The sequence below is a fragment of the Lepidothrix coronata genome, unplaced genomic scaffold (genome assembly GCF_001604755.1).
Source record: "Lepidothrix coronata isolate B3197 unplaced genomic scaffold, Lepidothrix_coronata-1.0 Scaffold91, whole genome shotgun sequence".
In the NCBI taxonomy this organism is placed as follows: domain Eukaryota; kingdom Metazoa; phylum Chordata; class Aves; order Passeriformes; family Pipridae; genus Lepidothrix; species Lepidothrix coronata.
The window spans coordinates 340,306-365,774 of record NW_016690271.1 but is presented as its reverse complement, the minus strand read 5'-3'; the positions used below and the strand labels follow the sequence as shown (position 1 = coordinate 365,774).

The 25,469-nt window shown below is 48.1% G+C and overlaps 3 protein-coding genes across 9 annotated transcripts in view; 1 reads left to right on the top strand and 2 right to left on the bottom strand.

The window, feature by feature from the left end:
* SPECC1 (sperm antigen with calponin homology and coiled-coil domains 1) overlaps positions 1–15,744 on the bottom strand; it is a 92,312-nt gene extending 76,568 nt beyond the window's left edge. For 3 of the 5 annotated variants that reach the window (XM_017821691.1, XM_017821698.1, XM_017821699.1), the window contains exon 1: positions 15,636–15,744. The gene's annotated coding sequence lies outside the window, so the exon portion shown is untranslated. Of the gene's footprint in view, positions 1–4,441; positions 4,546–15,045; positions 15,266–15,635 lie in introns of those variants that run through there. The other 2 variants (XM_017821692.1, XM_017821695.1) reach the window with 2 other exon arrangements.
* A 174-nt stretch (positions 15,745–15,918) lies between these two features.
* On the top strand, positions 15,919–19,412 carry TIMM22 (translocase of inner mitochondrial membrane 22 homolog (yeast)). Its single transcript, XM_017821595.1, has 4 exons — positions 15,919–16,185; positions 16,590–16,786; positions 17,702–17,774; positions 18,816–19,412. The coding sequence occupies exons 1-4, from the start codon at positions 15,960–15,962 to the stop codon at positions 18,890–18,892; spliced, it is 573 nt and encodes a 190-aa protein (XP_017677084.1). The 5' UTR covers positions 15,919–15,959; the 3' UTR covers positions 18,893–19,412.
* Positions 19,413–20,338: 926 nt separating this feature from the next.
* The window catches only part of ABR (active BCR-related), a 30,010-nt gene continuing 24,879 nt past the window's right edge, over positions 20,339–25,469 (bottom strand). For 2 of the 3 annotated variants that reach the window (XM_017821593.1, XM_017821594.1), the window contains 4 exons: positions 24,912–25,046; positions 24,543–24,648; positions 22,814–22,961; positions 22,391–22,663 (listed from right to left, as the gene is read on the bottom strand). In XM_017821593.1, coding sequence (XP_017677082.1) covers positions 22,574–22,663; positions 22,814–22,961; positions 24,543–24,648; positions 24,912–25,046 — 479 coding nt within the window. In that variant the 3' untranslated portion in view covers positions 22,391–22,573. Of the gene's footprint in view, positions 22,664–22,813; positions 22,962–24,542; positions 24,649–24,911; positions 25,047–25,469 lie in introns of all 3 variants that reach the window. The other variant, XM_017821592.1, reaches the window with a different exon arrangement.

Sequence of the window (25,469 nt, the reverse complement as noted above, 5' to 3'; positions counted from 1 at the left end):
GTGTCTTTGAGGCTCTCAGTACAACCTTCCTCCATTGCTCCTCCAAGCAGAGACACTTGCTGGATTTTTGCTGGTACAAAGCTTAGTTTTCATTAAAATTAGATCAAAAAACCCACAAAAAAACCTCAAACAAACAAGCCAGACCACCTTCCTCCACCCAAACACAACTCAAACAGAGAAAAAAAAAATACCCATTTCCCAAAACCTCATCTCTAAGGCTTCTCTTGCTTTTGCTGTGCAAAGAAAGGGAATCAATCACAAACCTGACCCCAAACACAGAGCAGTTTCCTCAGGTTCTACCTCAGCAGACCTCCTTTCCAATCTCATTTGCAGCTGAATTTTCATGGTTTGCTGGTGGAGTACCAGGAGACAAGACATCACTTGGAAATTTTCATGTCCAGACAGCAGGGCAGATTCTGCTGGTTTTATGCATGCCTCAAGCTAAGGTGGTTTTAGAGGGGTTATTATTATTTTTTAACTTTTAAGAGTGAAAAAAAAAAAAGGTGCTATAATAATACAGCAAAGCAGCTGTAGAATCCACGTGATTTTACAAGGAGTGAAAAATGCTGATAAATTTTAGATACAAAACAACCACACAGAAATTAAGACACATACATGCCCAAGGTCACCCATCCAGTCACTGGGAAAATACAACCCAAATACCAGTCCCAGGATTTGACCATCAGTGGCTCTAATACAGCTAAAGAGTCCTGTCTTCAAAATCTTCACTGTGCTAAGGCTGCCTGAAGGTTGTATCCTCACATGAAAGTTATTCTTTTGGGTTGTAGTTTGCTTTGCCTTTTTGCTTTAATTGTGCTTCTGTAGAACTCTCAAACCTCAAAAGAGCACGTTAAATGTGGCATCAGATGAGAATTGTCTTCACAGGGCACATGGCTCTACCTCTAGTGTATGAGCTGCTGCAGAGCCAGTTCCTTTCCTTGCCCCCATGGTACCAGATGGAAACACACAGATAATGGAAACTCCTTTGGAATCTCCCAAAGACAAAGTTACTTTATCTGTGGTTAGGTTGGTAAGAGCCAGGCTCACATTTTGTGGTAAGGCTTTTCTTGCTTATTCCTTCACTGTGTGTTCGATAAATCTCTAAAACCAGTATTTATTAAGTAGTATACAAATGTACTGAAAGGTTACAAGGATGTGTAAACTCCATCAGAGATGGCCAAAGTGAGGACAGTCCCAGCTGGCCACACGTGACAGGTTTCCAGTCCATCCCAAACTGCCAGAGGCCAGGTCAGCAACTGCAAAACCCCATTTCAACACTGCTCAAAATAAAATCCTCTTCCCACAGCAACCATTAGAGTCATTGATGAATTTTCCAGACACGGAGAGCAGTGCAAAAACCTCCTGCCTGTCCTCCTCCACAGAAGTTCTCCCTGGGGTTTTGCATTTGTCAGTCTTTCACTCATAGTTCGGTCACAGGAGAAAAATGCAGAAATTACAACAAGATCCCCATGTGTGCAAATGGACAAAGAATGGATTTAGCTGCATTGCTCTTGTCTTTGGTCCACACTACTGGCCATTTATAAGACAGGAAAACACAGATCTCTTTGCTACTTCTCTGAAACTGTCATCAGCCCAGTGACCAATGCTTGAAACCCAAGCCAAAGCTGCTCTTGGAGATGTCTGGGAACATGCTCTTCCTGTAGTTTAAATTACACTTTTGAACATGGATTCTCAATCTCCTCCTCCTTCCTCACACTGATTATCTAACCACTCACCACTACACAGCTCAGCAGAGAAACTATGCCACCACCTCCTAATGACCCCTGATCTTATAAACAGGAGGATAATGAGACAAAAATCCCAAGCTATCTGTAATTTTCTACACATTAGCAACGATGTGGCAATTCTGAATCACGTTCATCACATTCCTGATGGATGCACACAAGGAAGAACACAACTGGAAGGGTTGGGTGGCAACAGGCATTTGTAGAAAGACAGGCAGGGGCAGCACATCCTCATACTGGGAAAGGGCACATGAAAGCATCTGGTGGTGGAATGAATATACAGAGGTTCTGCAAGGAATCCCAAATTTTATCAAATCACATCAAAAGTATATCCAGGAAGTGATTCCACGCCACAGAATTTGGAGAATGCATTTTTTGAGTTGTAGTACTTTGATGTATGGCAGGCAGGGAAAATGTATCAGTTTACACAGTGCTAAAATCCACCCTTTGGAGACTGAAATCAAAGGAAAGATTCAGGAAGGCTAAAAATGATGCATTGATTCCAAACTCCCTTTTTGAAGTTACAAGCATGTTGTAAGTGTTATAAAGAATTAGGTCACTCAGGGCTTTCCCCAATATGACTCTGTCCCGAATAGATGGGTTTAATTTATGTTCAGTATACTGCAGGTTGAGAACAAAACATTTTAGAACCATTTCAAGGCAGCTATTGCTCATTAATCCAGTTTCTTTGAACTACTGTCCCAGTGAACACAGCACAAAGCAAGTGACACATATGGTCACTTCATGTTTTGCCAACCCACAAGAAGGAAGAAAAGAAGGTTTCATTTCAGATAGAGCAAGAGCTACATAATTGCTGAAGAAATTAAGAATAATTACAAGTGGTTTGCCTAATAATTACCTGTCATTACATTTTTTTTCTGTAGCAGAGAGGGTAGATCCATCTACAAGGAAGAAAAAGAATGACCATGGTTTTTGGAAGGGCAGAGATGCCCAGCATGTGGCTACATGATTATCCTGACTGGTACCTGCACAGACTGGCACCTCCCCTGTCCCCTCAAAGCACAGAGGGATGATATTGCAGGCAACATGTTCTCTTGGAATTCCACCTGATTCTACCCTCAGCTTCAGCACAAGGTTATGGTCCCCCCCTCAGCCATGTAATCTTCTTATGCCTTAGTTTTTCCATTTGTAAAAATGGGATAATAATTGTTCACTAAACCAGAATAGTTATGAAGATACACTCACTCATTTGTCTTAGAAAGGAACCCCACAGAAAAAAAAGTAGAAATGAGAGAAATCAACATCTGTTCCACAGCAGCAAGTGAGCAGCCTCACAGATTGCCACATGCTGGGATGTTTCCCTGGCTCCTGCTTTCCATCCATCACAGTGCAGAGAAATAATTGAGATCCAGAAGCTATCCCTTGAGGAGATATTTATCTTCCATTAAAGTGCAGAACAGCTCACTTGAAGTTAATAAACTGGGAACTTCTGAGCGTTTCTATGAGTGACAGTGTGAACCCACAACAGCAAGGGCTCTTTGCAGAGATGAGGACACAACCCCAGAGCTGCAGGAGAAACCAGAGGACTTCTGCATTTTAAAAATATTCATAACGAATAGGAACAGAACAGATTTAAGAAACAGCATCAACAGTTTACAACTGTGACTCTTGGTGACCACTGGTGGGCTGAATGACCCACCTTGGTGGGCTAAATAACACAGTGAAATTGGTTTAAACTGAACAAGAAAGGGAAGGGGTAGCACCTGCCTCTGTGCATGTTAGGATGGGGTATTGGTGTGTTAGTTACCTGTCAAATTGTGCAAAGAACACCATTTCAGTAAATCAAGTATCCTCTCTCCTGCTGAGGTTACAGGGGCAGAGAACACTTTATAATTTAGAAAGAGAATCACCCAAACCAGAAAGGATTAGTAGGGGACATGTAGAAGTTAAGACTGTGTACCAGAGAAAGGGGTAGAGAATCCCTGTTTTCAAACCAGTTCTACCAGTAGTCCTTTACTGCTACACATACAGGGCTTAATTAACATCTCTACAACTTTGCCATATTACCTGCTATATAAATGCTGTTATTATTACAATTGTTATTATGATCAAGCTTCAGTCCACAGCACAATTTTAAGGACAACTGTTAAACTGCAGTAATTAAAGGGTCCTGCTGAGAACCTGAGCAGGTCTTTGCCATGGTGCTGTAAGAGGGTACCTGTGCTCCCCAGGGCTTCACTGACCCCCTGCAGAGGCACGAGCTGCTAAACCCATTCACTTGGCAGCTTATTCCTTTCTGCCCTTTCCTGACTGGACTATGTGCACATGCAACACCACAGGAGAGTCTGCTCGTGCTGCTGCTTCACTTAACTGTCTGAGAACGACCGTAAATTGCCAGAGGAGAAAGCAGAAACAGGCAGAGAAACAGCTTCAACCCTTCTGTCACTAAATCTGTGTGGCTGAGCAGCAGTGAAATACAGTAGCCACCTCTCATGGAGGGATTTTTTCTTGTGGTTGTAATGGCTTTCACCCCCCCCCCATCTCATTTTCAGCTAACACTGACTGTTTACACCATACATTTTTTGATTCAATTTAGTTTTAGAGTGAGATAATATGAAAAAAGTGTTGTTGAGCAAAGCAGGTCCATTCACTCCAAGAACACATCACTGACCCAAGAGTCCTTCTAGACATAATACAGTTCCCACTTAAAAAAAAAAAGATATTAAAATACTTACAGTAAAAGCTTGTCCTCTTTTCTGCATTAAAAAGAAAACTGTCTCCCACTAGCTTCTGACAGCATGTGCAAGCCAGACTGAAAATTCAGAGCTTGAGTGCTTCCCTGAGAGGAAAACCACATTGCAGTGAGACCCAGAGAGCTGCTTGAGAAATGATTCACATACGGAAGCAGGCTGGCTGCACCGGCGCCTCGGCATTCAGCACACACACACACACATATGCACACTTGCTTACTCAGGGGAATGACAAATATTACATTTTCATCAAAGCAAGGAGGATTTATGCAAGAAAGTCATTTGTATCCTGCGTACAAAGCACCGAGATGCTTCAATCCTGAGAGCAGATGAAGAGTTTTCTTTCGGGATCCCGTCATGCCAAGGGCAGAGCTGGACACTGGGCAGAGCACAAACCCCAGGCTGGGCTGCGGGATCCAATCAAGCAAAAACATGCAGCACATACCCGGGGAGGAAGGGCAAGGGGGTGGCACAGAGAGAAGGCGTTTTTCAGAGGAAAACACAGAAGCAGCTTCCAGAGGCTTTTATATTCCACAATAATAATCTCTCCCCCAGAGTGCCAGCAATCAGGGCCAGGACACCTTACAACATTTCCCTCAAAAAAATGGAAAAGTGTGGGTATGTGTGTGTGCAGGGAAGGAAGATACATTAAGACAGAAGCTTTTACACAAGTAACTAGAATCAGTCTTGAGTGACTTCTCTGAGCTATCCAAAAAGGGTCAACCTGTTCTTTACTTAGAAGAGAGCAAATAAGGGACAGGAGTGAACAATACTCAAGAACATTCCTCTTTCTTAAGATTTCTGAAGAGAATTAAGTGTTTGAAAACAGGAAGAAAAAGGCCAGAGATCTTAAGAGAGTTAAAGAAGGCAAAGATGGTATCAAGTTGAAGGAGACAGAGGGGATGCAAAGATAAATCAAATCCAAATTTCAAGGACAGAAACCTAAAGTGTTTAGAACTGGGCTCTTTGTCCGACTGCCCAGAGAAGGGACTGGTCACACTCTGGTGTCTCTGACCAAACACATTCACAGACTGTGACTACAGATCAGGAATTCTGTCCTGAATTGGAGAGAGGGATCTCTCCCAGCAGCATGAACCTTGTATATAAACCATGTTGATGCAACAGTAGTAACCTCTAGTAGAGAAACACGGAAGATTTACAATATTAAAAAAGTGTTGCTGGATCTGAATAGTCCAACCTTACCTCATCCCCTGGAGCTCCTTATTCTGGGTGCCAAAGGGGCCTGAAGGGAGCTAATGTTATGCCAAGAGTAAATTTATGTTTCAGTTCAGCATTGGCACTACTCCTATTATCCCAGAGTAACCAAACCTTAAGACTGAGGCCAAGCCAAATCCCCTCTGAAGATTATGGATTTGGGATCCAACTTTCTGATATTCTTAAGAGTAAGGAACTCTTGCCTTCAGATCTCAAAACACCAGAACAAGAAACAGAGCACACCATGATTTATTTATCTCTATGTTTGGCAGGTCTCAAGCAAACATTACTAGTTATTAGTCCCTGAACATTCAACCAGGTGCTATTCCAAGTTTGCCAACATCTAAAGCACCAATCCTTCTATCCAGCCTACTTTGCCAGCTTCCTCAGTACCCCAGGCCAGACTGTAGAACTTACCCATTCTGTATTTTTACACATTTAACATGTAGAGTTTTTGAGATTATTCTCAGCTCAGATAAGGAGGAAGTTCTTGTAGATACTTGATCTGCACACCCTGTGTTTCTCCTCCCTGAGGAAGTGACCCTACATTCCCTAACACATGCATAGGCAATGAGGTCACTTAGGTGGTGCAGAGACTGCAAGTCACTCCCTCTGCTGGGATTATGGACCACCTTCCAAACTGAACTGATGCAGCTGGAAGACACTGGCTCGGGGGCAAACAACTGCAGGTGCCTGGACACAGAACTCACAAACAGGAGGGACATCAGTTGCAGAAACCTTGCTGAAAAGCTTCTTTGTCTGAAGGAAAAACCACTTCTTGGACTGCAGCACGGTGCCTCTGCCACTGCTGGTGAGTTGGGATGGGCTCAGAGGGACAGCGGCCTTGGCAGCTCCATAGGGTTTCCTGTCCTTTGGCCAAGAGAAATAAAGAACTGAAAGGAGGGGAGTGGAGAGGGAGGATGAGCTACTGTATTTCTCTCTCAAAAATATTTTTGCTAGATTTGATAAATATAACTTGACCCAAACCTAAAAATGAAATGCTTGGGCATAAGGAGACAGTCACAGCATTTACATAGTTCAGTTTGGGTAGACAGCCCGGAATAGCGGTGGAGAATTTCCCCAAACCCAAGAAGACCAGACAGTATATTTGTTTATTTAGAGGTTTTCTGGTAGCACTTATGGCTATAATTATCTGATCTCTTTACTTAGACCAAAGATTTATTCAGCACAAAACCTTCTGAATTGAAAAAACTGCCTTTCTGTTTAATGAACAAACGGCCCAGAAAATAAACAGCTCAAATGAGTCGCCAGGCTCATCAGGAAAGCCTGTGGCCTGTCCAGGGCCTGAACCATAATTACTTTCACACAGCCAGGGTGAGAAAACAATTTCAAGTAGCAATACAAACTTTTTTAAAGTATCTGCCAGGTTCTCACCCAGCTGGTGAATTCGGCTGACAGACGAAGTAACAGTGAACATATTGCTTGCATTCTGCTCAATCCACTTGCTCCCACAATTCTGCAACAAGGTATGGGAGAATAAGATCAAGCCTCATTAATCAAGACACCTCTAAAATACTGCATTTGAGGAATTTAAAGGCTTTATGTTGCAAACTGCATTACCTGTGCAATTTCACAAGAACAAATACGGATGAGACAACTTAATGAAATGGGCAAAGGGCAGAATTTTGAGTGGCACAGCTCATTTGAGAGGCAAATGCACAGTGTGGAAAAGAGGCCTGCACAAGGAACAAGATTTTAAATATCTTTGCATTTACAGATATTTATGCCATATTTAACTGCTTTTGTGCATGAAACAAAATTACAAAGGACAGAAATTCCATAAACAAGGCCATTATGTCAATAACAATGTCTTTCTAAAGCAAGTCTCTAATTCAGTTATAAGGCTTGGAACACTGCTGTCTGGAGTTATAAACCCAAAAGTAATTACAAAGGAAAGTCTGCATCAGACAGTGGGTATTAGTGGAGTCAGGCCATGGCTTTGGGACAGCATTTACTCACTGCTTTCCTCCTTTTTGGACATAACTGATACAAACTTCTCTGTTTTCTCAGTTGCAGTGCAGATGTCGGGAAGTTGATGCCGTTAGTGGACATTTGCAGGATGAATCATGGGGCACCACTTTCCATTTTGACAAAAACAACTGCTGTTCAGTCAACAAGATGATGCTGATCAAGTGGGTGGATGCAACGAGTTGAACTCCTGCAACTGCTGCCAAAAAGGCTCCACCAGCACAAGAAATCTGTGTGTGCTGACTCGAAGAACTTGGATTTATTTTTATTTCCCTGTTCTTAAGAGACTTCTCACAGTTTCATGTTCCCACTCCTACACCTGAGGGGCTCAGCCTGGCCACCAGCTTTGACCTGCCACCAGAGAAAATATCTGTTGCTAGAAAAGAGTAGATTAAATAAACTGGGGGGGGGGGAAAGGCAGATATGTTTTATGGAACATGAAGTGCTATAGGAGACAAGAAAAACAGCTTCTTCTGGTGCCTATTGCCAAAATTTCAGAAGACCAGACAACAACTTTAAAATTTCCAAGGGAACAGCCACTAAGACAGTCAAAAATAGAATTAGGAAACTGCCTGTTTCAAAAGTAAGAGTCTGCAAGATGTGCCAGCATTTTTCAGTATTTCTGTCATTTCTGAGAAGAACACTGAAGAGTTAACGCACATCTATCTGAGGAAAAAAAATAGCCAACCCACAGAAAAAGGCAAAATGAGAAAGGAAATCTGTGTAGTGAAGGAATGCTCATCATATTCCATGTATTTAAAATAAAAGTCTCTGATCACTTCTGCGCACATTCATCCAGTGCTTATTTTTCTCTGCAATTTTCAAGTGTCTGCACTTCCTTAGGCATCAGATACAGCAGCAAACCAAGGACAGCTTCACTGCAGTCACCCTGCTGTTCAAAATGTGGATAAATCTACACATGCAAAAAAGGTAACACTCGATGCTCTTCCCCGAAAGAGTAAAGTAAAATTTATGTGTTCTTTTTTATTTAACAGAATTTTTTTATTTCAATGACTAAATGTAAGACTTAAAGGGAGTATCTTTATATTTTAGTATTCCTCACTGTTAGTTTTCTGATATATAGGTTATAACATGGCATTCATTAACAATTCATAGAGAATTACCATATTCAAGTAGCACAGCAAGTTTTTACTACCTACACAGGCAAAACACTGCACAGCCCTACTTGTTCCCCTTACTTATTGTCCCAGAGGGATCACATGCTGGAAAACCTTGCATTTTATCACCTAACAGGGAAGGAATTCCAACAGGTATCCATTAGAACCTCTAAGGAACCCTGAACAGAAAAGCATTTCATTAAATTTCTGCTGATCACTGACAATGCAGAGCTGCACAGGAAAATTAAGGACTAGAGAGGATGTGTGCTGGAGGCTGCCTTAGAATTAACAACCCCAACGGGATGGTGGAGGAATGTCCCACTGCTTTGAACTTTTTGGTAGGTTTGAGGGTGATGCAAATGAAAGACCCAGAGGTATCAGCTTTGTTTCCAAAGGACTCACACTGGAAGTGCCTGAATGGAAGCAGAGCTGCAGGGTCTGCCCAGATGCACGGGGAGCACCACGGGGAGCCCAGCAGCAACAAATCTGGGACAAACTCACCCAGGGAGCTGATGAAGCACAAGGAGTTCAAGTCTCAGGAGGTCTACAAGCCCTCTAATGTAGATCAGGATTTCAGGGAAAAAAAGGCTGTTGGTAAGGTTTGATTCCCCACACAGCAATGACTTAGAGTTTCCATCTCGTTCTTCCTCCCTGCATCTTTTACAGCTACTTGAACAGAATCCGTTGATCATTGCAGTACCTTAATAACTCATCTATTTTACAGGTCAGGAAATGAAGGCACCTAAATTACTGACTAAATATCACAAGTTATTAAGGGTCTACAGTGCCCATTGATTTTAACTGCCATATAGTAAGCACTTTTGACAAAGTCATGCACATTGTTATATGGAAGCACCCAGAAAACGCAGCATAAAAGTTTGGCTTTGATGATGTAATCAAATCCAGAAAAAAGGGAGAACCTAAATTAATTTTCAGCAATTCCTTCCTTCTAGACAGCTTGTATGAACAGACATGTTTGCTGCTGCTTGAACTTTTAAATCAGCTTGGCAGACTTGAGAAATTTAAAGCATACAGCTGAAGCTGGAAGTACCCAAACACTGAGATCCTTCCAGCATTAACCACAGTGCTACAGAAGAACCATTAAGAAAGGAGTAGTGGTATAATGCAAGCAAATTCCCTTCTGAGACCCAGGTTCTGCTTTCAACACTTCTTATGAAATTGTTTCCTTGGATTTCTTGGTTAGTCACCACAACCACTTCGGATTTTAAACACTCAGTCCAAATTTGACATGGAATAAACCTGATAACTGAAATCAATTATAAGCATCTTTAAGCTCAGAAAAAAAAAAAAAAAGAAAAATCTCACTATGTGGCTCAAAAGGCAAGTGAGGACAAATATCAACCCTTCATCAGCATGAGCTCATCCTGCAGCAGAACTCTGACATGAGAGGTGCACGGTACCTCTGGCTCTGCCATGGCAGTTGTCCCCACACACAGAAGGGAAAGTGGATGCAAATTGCTCCTCTCCTCGAGGTCCCATTTCCTTGTGCAGAACAGCCCGTTACAGGAATGGGATCCTCCCTCACCAGAAGGCAGAAGGCCTAAATGCCAAAAGCAGGAGGCACAGCAAGTGGGAGAGCAGCAGGAATAGGTGCTCAGCTTTTCATGTTTCTATAAAAGCAAGTGATAATTTTACATCTCCAGCAGATATTCAAGTAGGAGAGTAATGAAGCAAGAGAACAGATTGCATGAAAAGGAAGAAGTGCCCTATGGAGTTTGTGACCTGTTTACCATAAGTAAATAAATAAATGAAAGCAAAACAGCCCCCTGGAGAGACACAGTTTGCAGGAGGGACATCAGTGAATCTGTGGTGTGGAAGCCGATAGAAACAACTGTCATTACAGAGCAAAGGAGGATTGACTGGCCACCCAACAGGAACTTGGGAAAGAAAGCAGATGTGAGAGAAGGAAAGAGGAAGATTTGGAAATCTAGGACAGCAGGAAAGTCACTGTGAGTATTACCCAACTAACACCACTGGCCTGAAGGCAGCTGAAGGTCTAGAGAGAGAAGCAGCAGTTTGGCAACGCAGAGAAACGAGAACACACAAACCAGCTCAGTTTTTTCTACTCCACACTGAATCACTCAGCAGCTCTGCCTGATGCTGTGGCAAGTGGAATATCACGATTTTGGATCCTTCATTAGGAATAATTAGTTCACTTGTTGACAGTATCAAAAGAAAAGCCAAGGGAGAGATATTTTTCTGTTCCTGCAGGAGCCTGCACGCTGTCCAGGGAAAGTTTGGGCTGTCCCTGTCTGTGTAACTCTCCCCTGTTCTCTGATCTGAGGACAGACTTCAACATCAATCTTACTCCTTTCAGTGCCACTAACATCCACTGTTATTAAAAATCAGAAATGTTATTTTCCCCCCTCTTTGATCACATTCAAACCATGAAAACAACAACCTAAGCATTTTGCCCTGTTGTATCTCGGGGAGCTGGAAACCTTCTACCCGCAAGAAACTCTTCCAGCAGTTACCATGGTGACACTGGTAATAGATATTTAAAGGCAGCTCACTCATAATCACATCTATTAGATACCAGGAGGCTTTAGTAAGAGAGGCACAAAAAAAGCTTGAAACCAGGGAACCAAAGAGGCTTGGTGATGGTATAAGTGGACAAGAAATTCATGGAGAGGGATCTGCTTATACCATCATTTAGCTGAACACAAAGGGCTCCTGTTCAAAGCTGAAATGGCACTGAAGCCTGCAGAACAAACTATTTTTAGTCAATCTTTTAAAAATTGGTTCTGAAAGCCTCATTTCAATAGTGGCAGCTCTATAAATCCTTTCAGAGTGGTCACTGCCAGAAATACAATAAAAAGCTTTGCTACAGCTCGTCCCCCATTAGAACCAGGCTGCTGGAAATCCCCTGGCCTGCCAAAGTCACCTGAAGGGGTTTCCTCCAGCAGAGAAACCAGGCTGGCTGCAGAGAATGCTGCTCTCTGTGCCCACCCCAGTGTCCTGACACCACGAGCCCCAAAACAAAGCCCCAAAGTCAGCTCCAAAGGGACCCTGCCTTCCACCTGGAGGGTTAAGTAGCCCAAGGATTAGTGCCACACTCCTTTTTAGACATTATTATGCAGTGAGGAAACCTGAATCTGGACAAAGCTGACCAAGTTGAAGAGGTGTGTTTGGTTATACAAGTGTTAAATCATTTATTTCTGTCAGTTCTAGTTCTGTAGTTCCAGCCCACTGGAATGCAACGAAGGGAATCTGCAGATTCAGATCTCCAGATATGAAGCCACCTCAACTTGGCTGAGCCTGTGTAACAGTCATCAAATTGAGATTTCCTTTCTCTTTTTGCTGCATATTTCCATGACAACTTTCCTGCAGTATCAACTTCTTTATAATGGAAAGGTCTCTCAAAGAGAATTTAGGCTTCTATAGCAACAGCTTAAATCCCTGGGAGATGATGATGCCCGAAACTTTACACAGAGCTTTTTTTAGACCACACAAGTGCATTTCAAATTTCTTAGGTGAAAACAAAAGTCATGTGTAATATTAGGGAAACTGTGAAGAGGAGAAGGAGTAACTTGCTGAAGTGGAACAAACACAAAGAAACCACCTCACTTTCAAAAGGGACGAACACTTTGAGATCTCAAACGTTAAAAGAGAGCAGACAGGATCAAACACTCATCTCAAAAAGCCACATCCTGTTCCTCCTCTCTGAGCTACAGAACACAGTCACAAGGAACAAGTCTGCTGATCCTAAAAGGACATTTTATTGAAAGACCTCTCTCTGCAGTCTATTTTATATTGACCTAAAGAAAAAAAAAATAAATAAATAAAATCTGTGACTCAGAATGCCTTTTAACTCCCATATACCTGCCATTTAGCTGCAATCTAACCTTTTTTTTCAGTACTTTAGCTGTTTGCCATGGTAGTGACAGTATCCTCCAACACTGAAAGCCTTGCTGCCTCAGAAGAAAAAAATAATTGTACTCTCAAACAAATAAACTGGTTAAACTCAAAAGCAAAAGGAAGTACAGAAGCTAAACCAGCTTTCTTTCACTGAATTTAATATATTTCACAAAACACTTCTCCAATGTGTTTTAAAATCTAAAATCTCTTAAAGAAAAAAGATAAAATACTACATTCACAACCTGGATGAGAAGCAGGAAAGGATCATGTTTAATGTTTAGGATGGAAATGAAGCCCAGCAGGACCCAGCACCCTTCCTTTTGTAGCCACTGGAAACGTCTTTGCTACACATGAAGTGAGGTTGGCAGTGGGATCACCTGAAAAACAGCCACACTTTCTTCTGCTTGTGGCGATTGAAAACTTTTCCTTTTTTTCCCCTCAAAATATCCATTAATTTGCCCCCTTTTCCTCTCATTCCCCTACATCATCACAGTCCTGGTAAGGGGAAAAAAGGTGCCCAGAGGTAGGAAGGAATGAAAGAGGCTGATCTGATCTAATTCTTGTGGACTTCCACCTTCATCCACTTGCTGCCCACTTCAGAAGAGGCTCTGGAACTGGCAGTTTGACAAAATAACGTTGAGTGCTGGGAAAACTTACTTTAATTTTTTTAATAGCAATGCCAAAAATGACAGCTAGAGCCTGTTCAAAGCCTGGGAACTCTGCAGCTAAGACAAATGCAAACCCAGGATTTCAGACAAACCCCGCATTATTTCCAAGGGTTATCCTGTCTGGAAGAATACTGAAGTGTGGGAGAAAGACTGAGTCACTGTAAAGGTCAAGTGAAACGCAATTATTCGGTGTCTCCATGTGCTGCCCTCTGCTGAAACAGACGCCGAGCTCGTTGGAGCAGCACAAAAACTCGGGATCGTCCGCGCCCACTGCTGCCATGGCACAGGGAAGGGACACGCTCGCCCGAAATGAAAACGTTCCATTTCATGGCACCAGGAAAGGATAAAAATAACTTAAGCTCTTGTGCTGGACTCAGCAGGTTTAAAGAGTGGCTTCAGGGACAGCAGTCCTGGAGAGGGAAGAGCACTGGATGCATCACGACTGCAGTGATGAAGGTTTCACAGGCTTATAAAAAAGAAACAGCTGAAAGTTTCATTTGAACAACTTATTAATCAAAGATGTGTTGAACTCTCATATTCCCTCTCAAATCCTTAATCCTCCATCTGATTTCACCCACGCAAAAAAATCTGTTCAGGCAGATGAGATTATTGAAATACTCAAGCACAAGTACTTGTTTGTAAGTAGAACATGGAGCAGCATAAATGGGAAAAGGAGAAAACTATTAAATATCTAAGGGTGGAAATATAACACATAAATATAAGAGTATTTATAAATATATTTTATATTATCTTGTTTACAAAAATATTATACTTAAAAACAAAATCCAGGAACTGAGAAAAGCAAGTCAAAGCAATATTCCAACCATACCTATAGACTTGCAGTGCTGAAAATTCAAGTCCAACATATCCTGTTTTCCCTTCATGCCTTTGGAAATTAGACTTTGCTGTGTGACTCCGAGATCAGCCCAGCAAGGTTATTTTGGATCAAGGAGAAGATTGAAATCTGAAGTTGAGGGCTCCTTAGGGAGATCATCCTGCCTGCAACCTCCTCTACCTTGTAAAGATCCCGCTGTAGTAGATTTTAACAGCGTGCTTCTCCGGGGTTTCTGACCTTAAAAAAGAGCTTAAAACCCGCCCCAAACCTCAATAAACAAGCAAAAAAAGATTAAAAAAGAGTGAGAGGGAAGAGCAGCGGGCAGGTGGCCCCCCTGGTGCAGCCAGTAGAGGGCAGTGGAATTTAGAGGAAAGTTGTTGAACTTCGTGTAATTAAACATCTGAAGTGATAAAACCACCAGTTTACATCGTTATTTGAACCTACCTATTCTGGCCTAAACTAAGACATAAGCAGGACAGAGAGCAAAGGGTAATAGAAAAGAAAGAAAATGTATTACTTTGGGCCCTTTAAAGAGTTGCACTTCGGGCTATGATGAAGATTTCAGGCTTAAAGCATCATTTAAAAGTAATTATTTAATCTTTTAAATAACTTCCAATTATTGCAATACACTAATTCAACGCATCCTATTGAAACCAACACAGCTGTTTCTCATGGGTTTAAAAACCACAGGTAACTTAAAATAGGAAAAATATCAATTAAGAAGAAAGGTGTTTGCAAGACAGTCCCATCACCACTTGTGAAGATGAAAACTGGTTCTAGTCCACAAGAACGAGAAAGTAAAACAGGTTAAGCAAAACGCAACACAAGAAGATTTTTAATGCTCACAGCACCTTGTTTAGGAAGGGGAAAAGCAACATTTCTCACCTCATCACCAAACAGAACAAGCACCCCAGAGCCAAGGCTCCCGCACGATTTGACACGAGCCCAGTTTGCATTTTGTGATGGACAGACAGATTTTGGTTACTGTCTGAGCCCTTTTGAGATAACACGGGTTCTGAAGTAACAGCGCTGCTCCACACCGGGGGAGACCAAGGTTTGCCCGAAAGGCTGCCGGGGGACATCGCGGTGCCCCGGCGTGTTCGCCCCCCCCCGCGGGGACACGGACAGGGAGCAGCTCAGGTGCCTCGGGCTCAGGTGACGCTGCGGGGCCGAACCGCCCGCGGAGGGTCCGGGCTCGGCACCGGCACCGTCCGCCCGCCCGTGCGGGACCTGTTGCCCTCACACACCGGACCAGCCGCGCGGGAGGACGCGGCGGCCACACCGCGACACCTCCGCGCCTCCCGAGCCCTCCCCGCACCTCAGCCCGGGCACGGGGACTCGGTCCCGCACTGCGGCACCTCAGCCCTCCCTCAGCCCGGCGGTGCTCCGGGGGACCTTGCCGGTCCCTCGCCAGCCCTGCCGGTCCTCTGCAGCCCGAGCGGAGCCCTCAGCTCCCGTTACCCCCCCGCGCTCACCTGCCGCCGCTCCCCGGGATGCTCCCGCAGCCGGAGCCGGAGCGCAGCCCTCACTCGCCTGCAGCGGCCGCACCGACCGCCAGGGGGCCTCCGCGCGGCGCGCCGGGTAATGTAGTCCCCGCGCTACCCGGCACATCCAATCACGCTCCGCGCCGCGGAGCATGCCGGGAGTTGTAGTACCTCTCCCGCCATGCACGCTGGGAGGTGTAGTCGAGCGCGGCGCCGCCGCGGCGGCGCTTCCCGACAGCGGAACTACAACTCCCGCGAGACAACGCGCGCGGCGCCGGCGCGGCGCCGAACCCCGGCGGGTGTCCCAGGGCCGTCATGGCGGCCCCACCGCCGTCAGTGCCGGGCGAGCCTTCGCCGCCCTCGCCGCCGCTGCAGTACAGCGTCCTGCTGGAGCACCTGGTGGGCGACAAGCGGCGGCCCCGCGCGTGGGATCCCGCCGTCTTCGGCGGCATCCCGTGCCCGCCCAAGAGCGAGGAGCAGAAGATGGTGGAGCGGGTCATGGAGAGCTGCCCCTTCAAGGCGGCGCTGGCCTGTGTGGGAGGTGCGGCGGCTGAAGGGGCCGGGGGCTTCTGGAGGGACGGGACAGCCGCTGTGGGGCGGTTCGGGAGTGGAGTGCCCCTGTGGAATCGGGAAAGGCTGATGGAGAAGAGGCTGCAGCCCCTGCCTTTGGTTTTCCACCTTTTAAGCCTCCGCCGGTGCCTGTCAGAGGTCCCGGGAAGGGATCGCTGCCTGTCTGCCTTCCTTGGAGAGGCGGAAAGCACAGCACAGGCTGTCAGCGGGTGTCCGCGGTACCCACAGACCGGCCACTCGTGCTCCCGCACTGCCCCCGTGGCGCTCCAGGGCTGCTCTGGAGCCCGCAGGGAATGTGCCGCTCCAGGGAATGTGCCGCTCCAGGGAATGTGCCGCTCCAATCCCTGCTCACGTTGCACTGTTTGCCTTTGACAGGGTTTGTCCTGGGAGGTGCCTTCGGGATCTTCACGGCTGGGATTGACACCAACGTGGGGTTTGATCCCAAGGATCCCTATCGCACGCCCACGGCCAAGGAGGTGCTCAAGGACATGGGGCAGAGGGGCATCTCCTACGCCAAGAACTTTGCCATCGTGGGTGCCATGTTCTCCTGCACGGAGTGCGTGGTGGAATCTGTGAGTAATAACCTCTTCAACACTGAGAAATGTTTTATTGTATACTTACTTGGTAATCTTGTACTAGATGCACATAAGTATGTATATCCCCTTTGAAAAGTCCTTTTCAGTTTAAGTCCTGAATGTATTGGCAAGTGTAGGCGTTTCTTTTTTAAACCCTGGCTACAAGTAGTTTTTACTTTAAAACTCAAATGGTGAGTTGCAGCATGGTAATTTGAGTGCCTAAAAATTCCATATGTAGAATGGGATCCTTTGATTAGAGTTCTTAAGTAACAGTTAGCCTGTTTTCATCTGACCCCTACAGCAAAAAATGAACTTGTGCAGCTCAGCAATAATCCAGTTTCTTAAATAGGAAAATTACCCTGTTATGAATTTGAGTCCTGCCTTTTAATTGAAAGACACAACTATTTCTTAACTCATCTAAAGAAAAGTGTATCTGCTTGCACAATGGAGCAGAACAAATTGGTCTCTGCACTGATGAAAATCCAGCGTGTCCTGGCTATGGAAATAGTGCATCTTTGTCAGCAGGTGCTGCGGCTCTCACCTGTGCCAAGAACCAGCTGCTTGGCTGGGCTCAGGGCTGCACTCAGGTAGTCACAGCACTTTTAAACCCTCTAAGCAAGTGTTCATGTTCAGTGCTATGTTCTGGGGATGTAGCAGCTCACCTGAGGATCCTTCTTGTAGCACTGCATTGCACCATATGGATTTATTTGTCTTACCTCTCCCAGCGACCTGTTCCTTCCTCCTCTCCTGGCCCTGCAAGTTTGGGAGTGCAGGGCCATCTGCTGAGAACAGATGGAAAAACATCCTCAGCTGAGAAGGGGCTGGAAGGTCATTTAATCTTCCTTGCTGTCAGCGCAGATACTGACTGTTTATTCCGTATTTACTTGTTGACTCTGATTTTTAATTCCACAGTATCGTGGGAAATCAGACTGGAAGAACAGTGTTATCAGTGGCTGCATCACGGGAGGAGCCATCGGCTTCAGAGGTTGGTGGTGCCTGCTGGGAACTGTTCCTGTAATAAGACTCGAATTTGGTTATAGAGCACACAGTGTTCTGTGTGGAACACACACTGCAGACCTCTTTGCATGGGGACTGTAGTGAAGCCCAAATGAGGATGTGCTCCGTTCTGACAGGGCTGCGCCCTCATCTTCCTGTCAGCTCCAAGGATAAGTGTGGGTAGGGAAAGCTTGGTCATACAGGCAGTGAGGTTGGTGGAAAATCAACAAAATTCACAAGAAGAAGAATGAGGAGATGCTGTTGGCTACCTAACATTCTTCTGTGGTGTAGTGAGGAGGAAGCCAAAAATATACAACTCCGAAGCTACAGCTCTTGTATGAACAGAGCTTTATTTATATCTGCTGTTTCACTGGCAGTAACACTTAATTTGCTTTCCTCCTTTCTTACGTATCAAACATATCTGTGGAGTAGGAGCACTGAGGTTTTAGTCCGGCAGCACTAGTGGGGACTTTGGGAAGCCCTGAGTGGTAATAACATCTGGGAAAAAACCCAAGTAGGAAGAGACCTGGTCTGCTCATCAGAAATATCAAACTTCTCACACCTCTCCTAAAGTAAAAAGCCTGTCCATAGAGCATAAAAGAGAAGAAAGCTCTCTTGAAAGTGCTTCTAATTGAGCTTGTTAAGTTGTGTCTGTCCTCGATCTAATCCTCTTAGAGCTTTCAGAGCCGTAACTGCTCTTTCTGTCCCTCCCTAGTCCCACAAGGCCACTTGCAGTGCTCAGATCAGAGCACACCAAAATCAGTAGTGGCCAGTGGCGTGTTCTCTTCTGTCCCTTTGTGGAGACTGAGCGACACAGGACCCAGCCAGGGTGTCCTGCTGGTCCCACTGCGGGGGTTGTACATCAGGCTCCCCCTCACCTTGGGCAGTGGCAGTGCCGGTGTTCCCTGGAGCTGCACTGCCAGGTTCCTGCAGGTGTGACCCCTTTGAGCCAGCACAGCATAAGCAAGTTACTGGGAAGAGAAGTATTTTTCTTATTTTGCCTCATTTCCCCCCCCTCCTTGCCTTGCAGCCGGGTTGAAGGCCGGGGTGATCGGCTGCGGGGGATTCGCCGCTTTCTCCGCTGCGGTCGATTACTACCTGCGGTAACAGCGGGATCCCTCGGGAGCAGCCTTCCCTTTAGCTCCAGTGCTGCTGCTGAGAGCCTGCACCGCAGCACAACCACCAGGCTTACCTTTCCACTGCCTCTGGAGTCCTGATGAGCGCGAGCGGGACGGCGTTGGCCGCTTTTCTGAATGACTAACAACGCTCTGGCTCCCAGCCCGGGCGAGCTGCTCCGGGCAGACTTGCGGGAGTACACGAGGATGGAGCCAGGGACAGAGCAGCATCTCCAGGATGGATCAGCTGACTGTCAGTTTCCAGGAAACACGCCTGGACTCTGAGCTTTTTCAATCTGATTTTGATTAAGTCTGTTGCTGGCATCAAAAGAGGCAGGAGGACAATCTCCGAACAGAAATGCTCCGATTTAGGTTACCGCGTGTTTGAACGTGCTGCAAGCGTTTAACAGTTACCAGTTTGCAGCTTGCTACTCTGTTGGGGAGAGGTAAGATCCTGTGGAGAAATAAGTTTGTTTCAGGCTTTTCTTAAAATACCATTTGAAGACAAACCACCATCTGTACAACTTGTCTTATTTCATAAGTACAGAGATGAGCGCCAGATTTCTTTACCATGTCTTAAAGGGAAAAGCAGAAAGGAATCCTTAGCCTTAGAGCCATGTGGTTACTGGCAGATGAACAGAACAGTTTAAGGGGAAAGAAAAGAGGTTACTGCTGAAGTATAATTCTCTGTAGCCACTTGGCTAGCCTGATTTAACCTCGCTGTGGGAGTACAAAGAATTTTGCTACTGCTTTAACTGCCCCAGGCTCGCCCCATTAGTTCCAGCAGTTTGATAGTGAGACTAGAAAGCAGAGCTGTGAGACTAAACCACTGTTTGACAGATAACTGGGCATTCACTCAGCACACAGTCTGCTTCCTGTCACACCATCCTTTTGAGGCGGTGGGACTTCAGATGCAGTGCACACACCTAATAGGGGTTCTCCCACCCACTTCCCCTCCTTTGCAACCACAGTTTGACATCCCAGAACAGTGACAGCATGTGCTTACCTGGAGGAGCAATCCTAGCAGGGTGGTTTGGCTGATGCAGTGGTCAGTTTGGAGGCACACTGTCTCCCATTCCCACAGAGAAGTGGGGAGACAGCACCATGTGATCTATCAGATGAGGTTTCCAGATCTCCTGATGTCCCTTGCTGTGCCTGTTCAGTATCCTCAGGCCAGAAGCTGTGCAAGTCAGCTGAATTTTAAGCTTGAGTAATTCTAGGCTGATTAAACAGGCTGGCTCCAGACAGCCCAGGTTGTTTTCCTCCAAAATGCAAGGATGTAGCCCAAACCATAGGAAATCTCTTCAAATATTGCCTGGCACACTGCCTGTGCTTATACCACTGGCTTGAAGTGCAACTAGCAAGAATTCCATGACAGAAAGAGTAGAAGCTGTGATGCCAAGGTGATCAGTTAGTGCAAACAGCAACACCACAGGGCTTCTTTTGTGCAAATATCGGGGCTTTGCATTTTTATTAACATTTTTTCTCCTCACATGGTTTTACAGCCATTTAAAGTTTATAATCTACAGAAATTGAAACAGAACACAAACAAAAATATATCCTTAACAACTTTTGAAAGTCAAATATTAATTAACAGTTCTATTCTACCTGTAGCTGCAAGAGTCCACCCCCCCCTTTCTCCTTCCTGTAGGAACAAGCAAAAGCCAGTCATGGGGACCAGGCCTCCAGCCACTGTCGCACGGGGGGAGATTTGGCTGTACAGAGTCTCCATCTGGAATGACGGTGTCGTGGACAGAGACTTGGACACATGTAACAAATCAGACACACTTAGGGGTCCGTTGTGCAGTCAGATCTAAAGCTCGGCCTCCTTGCTGGGTCCAGGGCCAAGACAGACGCCTGGTTATTTTCTGCAATGCTGTTTCCCTTCTGTTTAGCTGGTAGTCAAGAGGAGCAGGGTCTGGAGTGTGAGCCCTTTGGAGGGGGACTGAGAGACCTCCCCTCCTTAGTTGCTTTGCTGGTGCAGGGCTGGCAGGTGCTGCCTTCCCCAGGGAGGTGGGCTGAGGACATACCTGGTGCATTGGGGGCAGGGGGCCGGGCTCTACCTGGAACAGTCCGTTAGTGGGGAGGGGAAAGGCAACGCCGCTGTCGGGGATACGCTTGGTCACTTCTCATCCATCTCCATTTGGCACAGGAGAGCACAGGGCCAACGCAGTTGGGCAGGTGGGGGGGGCTTTTCCCACAAGAACACGGACTCAGCTCACAGAGCGAAAGGTTTCGTGTCCCATCAGGTACCAACACCTACCTGGGAGGGTGGGAGGGTTGGGGACATCTCAGGAGCCAGGCACTGGGCGGCCGGAGCACAGCCTGGCAGCGAGTGCAGGCACGTGGCCGTCCTGCCTTGGGACATGGCCTGACAACTCCAGTCATCAGCCTGGGAGGGGACAAGAACTGGAGCCACTGAGACAGACCTGAGCTGGCCAGGCACAGCTAATCCAGCGGCAGAGGAAGCACTTCTGCCTTTGGATGGGAAGGCCATGAAGGCTTTCCTCCTCCTGTCCCTCTGTGCTGCTTTCCAGGCTGGGTGGCCATCCAGTTGCTCCAGAGCACTTGCCTCTGGCAGCCTGGCTGCTTCCAAGGCAGGGCCATGTGCTGCCATGTACCCAGTGCAGTGGAGAAGGCCAAGGAGGGAAACAAAAACCTCCTCATTCCTGTGGCCACAGCAGGAATGCTGCTGCCCTGGCAGGCTCTGCCACAGGGTGCATTCAATGCTCATGGCAGTGCTGGGCTGGCAGGGGCACGAGTGCCTCACAGGTGTACAGCGGGGACCCTGTGCCCTGCCAAATTTCCACATTGGGGAAATTTGGGATCCACGTGCCCTGATGGGACACCATCGATGCCAGAGCACAGACATGGGGTCAGCCCGTGGCACAGGAAGCAGACCTGCCTGGCCGGCCATCCCTCCAGCCTGCCATGGGTCGAGACCAGCACAGCACCTCTCGCTCCAGCCTTGTGTGAGGGGTTATCCCAAAATGAGGCGAGATCCAGCGAGGGAAGTAACCGCCATGCTACACACACACAGGCAAAGCACGGGATTAGGGCTGTAGAGGGGACTGGCCTGAAAACACCCAGAAGAGCCGAGGCGAGGAGGAAGCAGCACCTGCCCCTCTGCTCTCGTGGTCGCAGGTTTGCTCGGGCCAGAGCGGGATCCAGGCACGGGGTCCAACGATTGCGCAGGCAGCAAGTCAAAGCAGAGCTGGTCGTCACCATCACTGGGGAGGGAGGCCTGTGAGCTCCCAGGCCCTGGGCGAGCCAGTGCTGCACATGCAGGCGTGGGGCAAAGGGAGCTGGGCGGCAAAACAGGCACTCGTGGGGCACTGCAGGCGTCAGGGGTGCCTGGTAGGAGTGAGCGGGCGGAAAGGAGTCCAGGAGAAAACTAGCCAAGGGGGAAGCCTGTGTCCACAGCCCTTGTCAGTCACTACCTCTTCCGTTGAGCAAATATACATAAAAACAATTCTTGAACACAAGGAGGGACATAAGACACGACTACTTTACAGAGAGGCACGGCGGGACCGGGCCCCTGGAACGCGATTCTACAGGAGCTGCAGGAGGCACCGTCCTGGGTCCGGGCTGGGCTCCCTGGGGGCTGCGATCCAGTCCGTGTCCCCCAGCAGGGAGCTGGGAGTGTTTGCAGCTGGTGCCTTGTCCCTGCAGGCTACACGTCCGTGGAGAAGTAAAGTGTGTTGCGCTTCAGCTCAGTGAAGGAGATGGGAGGATGCTGCAGGTAGTAGAGAAGGACCTGGACCTGCAGAAGGCAAATGGGGGGTGTTACTCCAGAAAAGGGAAGAGCTGCCACCTCTCAGCTTGTCCCTGTGCAGTAAAGAGTGACAAATCTACCCAGACAGGCAGGTGAACCCCTCCATTCCCCACCCAGCACTGCCAGCACTGCTCTTACCTGGGCCATCACATCGTGGGACCAGATGTCGGAGGCCAAGGTGAGGTGTGCCTTGCTCTCCCCCTCTGAGGGTCTCAGCAGTGTCGGCCCAAAGACCGTGGCCAGATTGTGGAGAGACATTTTGTTGATAGGCTCCTTTTCAGCCACCCTGTGGGGTACGGGGAGAGAGGGAGTGTCAGCTCCTAACACTGCTCTGGAGCAGGACAGCCATGGGGTGATGTGGGGGGCGAGGGCTGCTCTCCCTTCTCCCAGCCCCAGGGAGGCATCTGTAGCTTGCCACTGCACTTTAAAGCCCTCAGAAAACCCAGGTGCAGGGCAGGGAGCTCTGCCCCCTTCATGGCCTCCTCTGGAGCCGCCGGGCCTGGCCGGGAGCCCTGGGTGTGATGTGGCAGCAACTGAGCCCTCGCTGCTGTGCTGCGGGGCCTCCACCCTCCCCATCCCGGCAGGGTACAGGAGCTCCTCACCAGCCTGTGCCCCCTGCACCCACTCCCCACAAGGCTCCCTGCCCCAAGATCCCTGTGGGATCCCTGCCAGCATTGAGGGAAGCAGGACCACAACATTGCCATGTTAGGAGGCAGCTGTGCTCCCCGGCACAGGCTGCTCGCTTGAGCCCTGGCCAGGGGAGCAGATGTGGGAACTGGCTGTGCCCGGTTCTCAGGATGGAAAGGGATTTTTCCTTCCCCATCCCCCAGCATCAATCACTTTTTCTGTTTGGTTTTAGCCAAACCAGAGGAAAAAAAAGGCTTCATGATGCAAGTAACATGAGCCGTGAGCCCCAGTCCCAAGCTCATGCCCAGCTCTGGCCAGGCTCTGTGTGCTGCTCTGCTGCCCTCCTCACAGCCCCATGCCCTCCACATTTTTCAGGCCCCCAGTGACCCCCAGAACTGCCCATCCTCAGGTTTGGATGGGCTTCATCTGGGACAAGATGAAGCCCAAGCACTGCTGACACTCACAGGGTGTCACCTGCACCTCTGGGACGTGTCCCCAGAGCTGACTGTCTCTGGGTCTTGGCCACCCACTGCTGACAGGTGACAGGGATTATTGCACCTTGTTTTGCAAGGGCTACTGCTGGACAGGTGACAAGGGACACAGCACTGCTTTCCTGCTCAGGGGGACACTGCACTGCTCCCAATTGATTCCCTGTCCTGTGCCAAGGCCAGCTGCTCCCCACAGAGCTCACCCAACCAGCTGCACACTGGCTGCAGTTGCCAGAGGATGTGTGCTCCTTGCAGAGCTGACCCACATCAGTGGCCAGGGGCAGCACAGGCCCAGGGGCACCAGGGGCTGCTCTGGGGGGCAGAACAGCTCCAGGATCCCTCCAGCATCCTACGGGACCCACAGAGAGATGTGGAAAACCAACACTGACATCAGCCAAAGGGTCTGAACAGGCTGCAGCCTGGCCAGGACCCTGGTGAATATGCCAGAGCCCAGAGAGATGGGGCAGGTGGGACACACCTGGGGCTGCACCCTCTTGGAGGGGCAGGGAGAGGGAAGGGACCCTCCATGCCTGCCCAACACTGAGCTGCTGTTGCTGGCCCAGGTTGCTGCCCACAGCCCTGCTCTGCACCAGCACTGCACCATCTGCTTCCAGTTTGGGACCAGCCTGTGCAGGCAGCACAGGAATCAAACAGCAGCTCTAACTCCTTTCATGTCCCATCCCCATAGCAAAGCAGTGAGACAGACCCATCCTGCACCTCCCACGGGCCCCAGGCAGCCCCCGAGCTGTTACCTTTTCAAGTGCTCCAGCAGGAAGAGGAAGGTGATGAGGTTGGGGTCAGGCAGAGAGCGGAGAAGGTGCATCATGCAGTTCTCCTTGGCAGCAGGATCTGAGAGGGCTGTAGACAAGGAAGGAGAGGGCTCAGGACAGGGTCTGGTGCAGCAGAAGGACCCACCATGGCCAGATGCCCCCCAGCAGTCAGTGTGTGGGCACTGGGGAGCAGCACCACAAGCCCTGAGCTGGCCTGGAGCCAGCAAGAACAAGCCAGGACCGAGTGGGTCGAGCTGGGAAGGACCCTTGGGAGTCTTCCAGCCCAGAGCAGGCAATGCCAAACAGAGCCACATTTGGACACCGACCCCTTCCCCATCCCCAAGGCCTTACCAATCCCCTCCATGAAGGCGGGGTAGAGTCTGTCAGTGAGGAGGGGCTCGGGCAGCTCACGGAAGTACAGCTTCAGCGTGCCAGCGATGGCATTGATGTCCATGTCACTCAGCATGACCAGGATGTCCTTGTTATCTGTCCAGAGAGCACCCACACGTGATGCCTCCTGCCCTCCTTCCCCTCTGGATCTCATCACTCCAGCTCTCCAGGCAGGCTGCCAGCTGGAGGGCAGGGATAGCACTGCTGGGTTCACAGCCCCTTTAGCCAGGCTGAGGCTGGGAAAAACCCGAGTGGTTCCCGCCTGGCTGGGCAACAGGACACGGAACAATTTGCAAGTCCATGTGCAACATTTCCCTGACTCAGTGTCTCCCAGGAGCCAGCCAGGAGCAGTAGCAGCTCAGAGGCATCGAGGCACAAACAAGGGCTGGGATCTCTGGGTGTTTGCTTTCCCAGTAACACCCTCCTCCTCATGCCCAGCCCCTCCCCGGGCCCAGCAGCACATTTTGCACACATTCAATGCGATAACCAGACCCTGGGCTTGCAGGGCAGGGGGTTCTC

Bases quoted from the DNA above. Each gene is read 5' to 3' on its own strand.
- TIMM22 (XM_017821595.1), top strand. From the start codon at position 15,960: ATGGCGGCCCCACCGCCGTCAGTGCCGGGCGAGCCTTCGCCGCCCTCG. The intron at 16,186-16,589 runs GTGCGGCGGCTG...TGCCTTTGACAG, and splicing joins GGCGCTGGCCTGTGTGGGAG to GGTTTGTCCTGGGAGGTGCC. The intron at 17,775-18,815 runs GTTGGTGGTGCC...CTTGCCTTGCAG, and splicing joins AGGAGCCATCGGCTTCAGAG to CCGGGTTGAAGGCCGGGGTG.